The sequence below is a fragment of the Pteropus alecto genome, unplaced genomic scaffold, assembly GCF_000325575.1.
Source record: "Pteropus alecto unplaced genomic scaffold, ASM32557v1 scaffold68, whole genome shotgun sequence".
NCBI lineage: Eukaryota > Metazoa > Chordata > Mammalia > Chiroptera > Pteropodidae > Pteropus > Pteropus alecto.
Window position 1 is genome coordinate 8,769,745 of NW_006441386.1, and position 6,217 is coordinate 8,775,961.

The following is a 6,217-nucleotide window of genomic DNA, read 5'->3' on the forward strand; positions in this document are numbered from 1 at the left end:
CAGATCTCATCTCTGTTCCCTACATTTGTCTGTCGGTGTGTATGTGTCCGTTCTCTGTCCTCTTCTTGTTTGCCTGCGTCCTTGTCTCTGCTTGTCTGTTTCCCTCCCTCCATTTCTCTCCTTCTCTCTGCCAACCTCCCCCGCCTCCTCTGCAGCTCAGCGATAACCCCTGGGCAAGAATGCTACCTAATCTCCTCCCTCCTGGCAGCCTCAGGCCTTCACCCTCTGCCTTTTTTTCTCCCAGCAGCTGCCTGCTTGCCCTGGCAGCCATGAGGCCCCCGTGGTGTCCTCTCCACACTCTCTTCCCGACGTCCCCACTCCTTCTCCTCCTCTTCTTCCTCCTGGGAGGAAGGGCAGAGCGCCTAGAGGACCCAGAGCTACTAGTGACGGTGCGTGGGGGCCGGCTGCGGGGCATCCGCCTAACAGCCCCTGGGGGCCCTGTCTCTGCTTTTCTGGGCATCCCCTTCGCAGAGCCACCCGTGGGTCCCCGTCGCTTTCTGCCGCCAGAGCCCAAGCAGCCCTGGTCAGGGGTGCTGGATGCCACCACCTTCCAAAGTGTCTGCTACCAATATGTGGACACCTTGTACCCTGGCTTTGAGGGCACCGAGATGTGGAATCCCAACCGTGAGCTGAGTGAGGACTGCCTCTACCTCAACGTGTGGACACCCTACCCTCGGCCTACATCTCCTACCCCTGTCCTTGTCTGGATCTATGGGGGTGGCTTCTACAGTGGGGCCTCTTCCTTGGACGTTTATGATGGCCGCTTCCTGGCCCAAACAGAGGGGACTGTGCTGGTATCCATGAACTACCGGGTGGGAGCCTTTGGCTTCCTGGCCCTACCAGGGAGCCGGGAGGCCCCAGGCAATGTAGGTCTCCTGGATCAGAGGCTGGCCCTGCAATGGGTGCAGGAGAATGTGGCAGCCTTTGGGGGGGACCCGATGTCAGTGACTCTGTTTGGGGAAAGTGCAGGTGCTGCCTCCGTGGGCATGCACCTGCTGTCCCCACCTAGCCGGGGCCTGTTCCACAGGGCTGTGCTTCAGAGTGGTGCACCCAATGGCCCCTGGGCCACGGTGGGCATGGGAGAGGCCCGCCGCAGGGCCACACTACTAGCCCGCCTCGTAGGCTGTCCCCCAGGTGGGGCTGGTAGCAATGATACAGAGTTAGTTGCCTGCCTGCGGACACGGCCAGCTCAGGACCTGGTGGACCACGAGTGGCACGTGCTGCCTCAGGAAAGCGTCTTCCGCTTCTCTTTCGTGCCTGTGGTGGATGGAGACTTCCTCAGTGACACTCCCGAGGCCCTCATCAACACTGGAGACTTCCACAGCCTGCAGGTGACTAGTGGCTGGAGGGGGTGGAGCTGGTTCTTTTAGGCCTGTTCTCCCATCTGCCCTCTCCCTGGGGACCCAGGCATGAGGGCTCCTCAAGACCCGCTCCAAAAGGCCCAGGCTTCATTTCTCTGAGGGCTTGATCCCAGGGTGGCCAGTGGGACAGAGAGGAAAAGAAATGTGGGTATATTTTCTCCTTCTCTCTATCCCTTCCCAAATCTCGTACTCTCTTCCTCTGTGGTTCTGGGTCTGTAACTGTTCATCTCTCTGGCTCTTTGTCCATCTGTTTCTGTCTACCTGTCTGTCTGTGTCTGCCCCATCCCCACTTCCTCCATCCTGTCCCCCCAGGTGCTGGTGGGTGTGGTGAAGGATGAGGGCTCCTATTTTCTGGTTTACGGGGCCCCAGGCTTCAGCAAAGACAACGAGTCTCTCATCAGCCGGGCCCAGTTCCTGGCCGGGGTGCAGGTCGGGGTCCCCCAGGTGAGTGACCTGGCTGCCGAGGCTGTGGTCCTGCATTACACAGACTGGCTGCACCCTGAGGACCCAGCACGCCTGAGGGAAGCCATGAGTGATGTGGTGGGCGACCACAACGTCGTGTGCCCTGTGGCCCAGCTGGCTGGGCGACTGGCTGCCCAGGGTGCTCGGGTCTATGCCTACATCTTTGAACACCGTGCGTCCACACTCTCCTGGCCCCTCTGGATGGGAGTGCCCCACGGCTACGAGATCGAGTTCATCTTTGGGCTCCCCTTGGAACCCTCGCTAAACTACACCGTCGAAGAGAGAGCCTTTGCCCAGCGACTGATGAGATACTGGGCCAACTTCGCCCGCACAGGGTCAGCAGTGCCAAGGGGAGGATGACCTCTGGGAGCCAGGGAGGCAGGGTGCATACAAACAGAGAGAGACAGAGAAAGAAGGAGACAGAGACAGACAGGAAGGGCAAGAGAGAGGAGGGAAAGTTCACAAAGGAAAGGAGAAAAGGGGGAGAGAGTGAATGACAAAGATGGAGAAAGGAAGACAGGAGGAAGGAAAGCAGGGTGGCAGATCCTGAAGAGACAAAGAATAGCAGGAGAGGGAAGCAAAGAGATGGACAAGGAGAAACAGAAAAGTTAATAGTAGTTAGGAGCATGAGCTGTAGAGTTGGATCAGTTGGACCAGAGATAGGACTGGGCCTGGTTACATAGTAACCAGGGGACAATCTGATATCACTTGTCTATTGTCAGAAGTAAACATAATGTTCATAGAGATAGGACTGGCCTGGTTACATAATAAGAGGTCAGTAAATCAATTTTTTAAATGAGAGAAACAAAGACAACGATGGAGCAGAAAAACAGGGAAAGGGCGAGGACAGATAGAGGGAGGGCAGAAGGAAGGGGAAGACTCCTGACCATGAGGGTAGTGGAGAAGAGGAAGAAGAATTAAGCGGTGGCAGTGGAAGGGAGGGGATGGGGCTCTCCTTGGAGCAAAAAGGGCATGGGGTCTAGAAGCAGCCTGCCTGCTTCCTCCTCCTCTCAGCTCCATCCCCAGCTCCCAGAGCGGGGCAGGCTTGCTTGAAGCTGAATCATGCCCTTCCTCCCGCAGGGACCCCAATGACCCCGGGGACCCCAAAGCCCCGAAGTGGCCACCATACACGGGGGGAGCGCAGCAGTATGTGAGCCTGAACCTGCGGCCCCTGGAGGTGAGGCGAGGGCTGCGCGCCCAGACCTGCGCTTTCTGGAACGGCTTCCTACCCAAATTGCTCAGTGCCACCGGTATGCAGGGGCCAGCGGGCAAGGGGTTGGGCAGAGTGGGGGAGAAATGGAGCAGGGAGAGAAAGAGAAGGGAGTGGAAGCAGTCCAGGTATAACTCCTCTCTTCTCCCCATCAGCCCCGGAGGCTCCCAGCACCTGCCCAGGCCCCGCCCATGGGGAGGCTGCCCCGAGGCCCAGGCCTGGCCTCCCCTTACCCCTCCTCCTCCTCCTCCTCTTCTCTGGGCTTCAGCGGCTGTGACCACGGCCTCTTCCCTCTCCGGCCTCAGGGGGCCCCTCCTCTAAAGAGTGGTCGGACCGTGGGGAAGGGCCCCACTCAGGGATCTCCGACTCAGCGCCCTGTCCCTTCTCAAACCGATAGACTCAAACTGGACAGGGCGTAGGGAAGGCTGACCTACGAGCCGTCTCAGGGACCCACGCGCCTTTGTTGTTTAAATGGAAATGAAAAAGCCAATTTTCTTTTTTTATAAAATTATTCCTTGGAGCCTGAGCCTGGTGTTGGGAGTAAAGGGAAGAGCCGGGGCTAGATAGCATCTCCTAGTGGGGCTATAACTGTCAACCATTTCTGTCTCTTCTCTTTTCCTCATCAACCAATGGATGCTCCCCCTTCTGATCCCTTCTATCCCCATGTCTTCCGGTCATTTTCTCCCCCTCCCTCCTCCTTCCTGCCATCCTTGTTCGGCCCGCCTCTACCCTCATCCTCCCTCTGGCCTTTCGTCTTTCGTATATTCTCCTGATCCCTTCCACCCTCCCATGCGGCCCCCTTTCTCCTTGCGTCCTTCTGCACTCACGCCCCTCCCCATGTCCGTTCCTCAACCTTCCCCATGTCTACCCCACCCTCTTGCTGGGCACCCTGGCCGCAGACACGCTGGACGAGGCGGAGCGCCAGTGGAAGGCCGAGTTCCACCGCTGGAGCTCCTACATGGTGCACTGGAAGAACCAATTTGACCATTACAGCAAGCAGGATCGCTGCTCGGACCTGTAACCCAGGAGGAACCCCCACGTCCCGCCGCCCTGCCCGCCCCTCCAGGCCCGCTAGCTGTATATACTATTTATCTAAGGGCTGGGATATAACCGGAGCCCTAGACCCTGCCCATCCCGACTTTGCCCGGGGGCTCCCGGTCCTCTGCATGTCTCGGCCGAGCCCCCTCCCCCCATCACTCCCCCGCGGTGCCTTTGCCCCTCTGGGCTGCCAATAAACTGTTATGGCCACAGGCGTGTGCACGACTGGGAAGCGGGGGTTGGGCACAATGCCTAACCACTGGAGCTGAGCGATCGGTTGGGTGAACGCCTGAGACCGCCGACTAGCAGTCTGAAAAACAGGCTGCCGGGTGCGGGCCCCAGCAAGGAGGAACTCGCGCCTGCGCAGTAAGAAGGGCGGTGCTGGCTCGGCGGGGCAGCGGTGCATTGTGGGAATCCCGCGGACTGGCTCGGTCCCCACAGCCATCCCGCGCGTTCAGCTGCTGCGGGGTTCCCAGCAAGAGTGTAGCCAGAACCTGCGCGCCGGTCTTGCCCGCAGCTAACCCAAGATCCGATCCGAAAGTAAGCGTTGGAATTCGCCCCGTGGCCCCAGGACGCAGCATCTGTCAGGCTTCGGCAACCTCTGCTCTCGCCAACCGCCCTGGAGCCACTGAAGGACGTCCACCTGGGCCTTGCCCCACCCAGACGCGGCCCCGCTCGCCTGGCGGCCCTCTCGGGTCACTATCTCTACTATCACTACGGCTGCGACGGTTTGGACGATCGGGGCTGGGGCTGCGGATACCGCACTCTGCAGACGCTGTGCTCGTGGCCAGAGGGCCGGCCCGCCGGCGTGCCCAGCCTGGCCGCCATACAGGCGGCACTGGAGGACATGGGCGACAAACCCCCCGGGTTCCGGGGTTCCCGGAACTGGATCGGCTGTGTAGAGGCCAGCCTCTGCCTGGACCACTTTGGAGGACCCCAGGGTCGCCTATGCCACGTGCCCCGTGGAATGGGGCTTCAGGGAGAACTGGAGATGCTTTACTCCCACTTCGCAGGGGGTGGGGGACCTGTAATGGTTGGAGGGGATGTGGATGCCCAGTCTAAGGCCTTGCTGGGAATCTGCCTGGGGCCAGGCACCGAAGCCTACGCCCTGGTATTGGACCCTCACTGCTGGGGTGCTCCGAAAAACCCCAGTGAACTACAGGCCACTGGGTGGGTGGGCTGGCAAGAGGTAAGCACAGCCTTTGACTCTAACTCCTTCTACAACCTGTGTTTGACCAGCCATAACTCTGAAAAGCAGCTGTGCACCCTGGACTGAGGCAGAAGTCCCAGAACGGAAACTGTTTCCAGCACCCCTGACCCCCAACCCCCACCTACCCACTTTCAAAGGCAGAGGCTTAGAAGCTGTATGTCAGGCCCTCCAGAAAGTCCCTGCAGAACCTGGGGCCTTTCGCATCAAAGTGGCAAGCCCAGCTAACCACTGCCCCAGCCAATGTTTGGGAGGCTCTAGGGAAATACATATATTATATATTCAGTCAGGAATCGCTGTGGAAGTGCTTTTATTGGCAGTAGGGCTGGATGTACAAAAAAATTCTCAGCTGGATAAGACAAGGCAGTCACAAGTATATAGATAACAAGAGTGAGGAAAAGTAGATGGCTCAAAAGAAATCCACATCATCTGGAGCATCCAGGTCACGGTATTCCACAATGGCCCGTGGGTCTCCACGGACCATCCTGTGAGATAAGAAAGTGGTAAGATGAAATGAAAGTTACTCCTAGTTTGAAAAGGGCAAGAAAGTTTGGACAACTTAGCTTATTCTCACCTGTTGCGAGGTTTCCCAGGATAACCTCCCTGGCCTCGGAAGGCATCATAGTTCCCTCGGCCAGCACCATAGGGGGCATGAGGATATGGAGGCCCTCCTGTGGGGACTGCAGGGCGGACAGCACCAGCTACAAAAAAGATCAGTGTTGAGCTGAAACTCTATAACCTCAACTATATCTTAGCTGTTTTCTCCCAGCCCCTCACAATCACCAAGCCCTTTCAATTCCCTCCTATACTTACCTCCATAGCCCAAGATCGGGGGCCGGGGCTGACCATAGGGCATCAGGCCCTGGGGAGTCTGGTGTGGGTAGGGGAGTCCTGGGGTCAGGCCTGGGGGGAGTACAACACAGACAGGGACATGAATTA

The 6,217-nt window shown here is 58.5% G+C and overlaps 3 protein-coding genes across 5 annotated transcripts in view; 2 read left to right on the forward strand and 1 right to left on the reverse strand.

The window, feature by feature from the left end:
- ACHE (acetylcholinesterase (Cartwright blood group)) overlaps positions 1–4,281 on the forward strand; it is a 5,755-nt gene extending 1,474 nt beyond the window's left edge. Inside the window, exons 2-5 of one of the 2 annotated variants that reach the window (XM_006918598.2) lie at positions 248–1,331; positions 1,674–2,158; positions 2,904–3,073; positions 3,933–4,281. In XM_006918598.2, coding sequence (XP_006918660.1) covers positions 270–1,331; positions 1,674–2,158; positions 2,904–3,073; positions 3,933–4,054 — 1,839 coding nt within the window. In that variant the 5' untranslated portion in view covers positions 248–269 and the 3' untranslated portion in view covers positions 4,055–4,281. Of the gene's footprint in view, positions 1–247; positions 1,332–1,673; positions 2,159–2,903; positions 3,074–3,188; positions 3,554–3,932 lie in introns of those variants that run through there. The other variant, XM_025051505.1, reaches the window with a different exon arrangement.
- A 178-nt stretch (positions 4,282–4,459) lies between these two features.
- UFSP1 (UFM1 specific peptidase 1 (inactive)) lies at positions 4,460–5,568 on the forward strand. The gene has a single exon (XM_006918600.3). The coding sequence runs from the start codon at positions 4,919–4,921 to the stop codon at positions 5,345–5,347; it is 429 nt and encodes a 142-aa protein (XP_006918662.1). The 5' UTR covers positions 4,460–4,918; the 3' UTR covers positions 5,348–5,568.
- Positions 5,569–5,571: 3 nt separating this feature from the next.
- The window catches only part of SRRT (serrate, RNA effector molecule), an 11,138-nt gene continuing 10,492 nt past the window's right edge, over positions 5,572–6,217 (reverse strand). Inside the window, exons 18-20 of one of the 2 annotated variants that reach the window (XM_006918602.3) lie at positions 6,092–6,181; positions 5,853–5,979; positions 5,572–5,763 (exon numbers count right to left, since the gene is read on the reverse strand). In XM_006918602.3, coding sequence (XP_006918664.1) covers positions 5,688–5,763; positions 5,853–5,979; positions 6,092–6,181 — 293 coding nt within the window. In that variant the 3' untranslated portion in view covers positions 5,572–5,687. Of the gene's footprint in view, positions 5,764–5,852; positions 5,980–6,091; positions 6,194–6,217 lie in introns of both variants that reach the window. The other variant, XM_006918601.3, reaches the window with a different exon arrangement.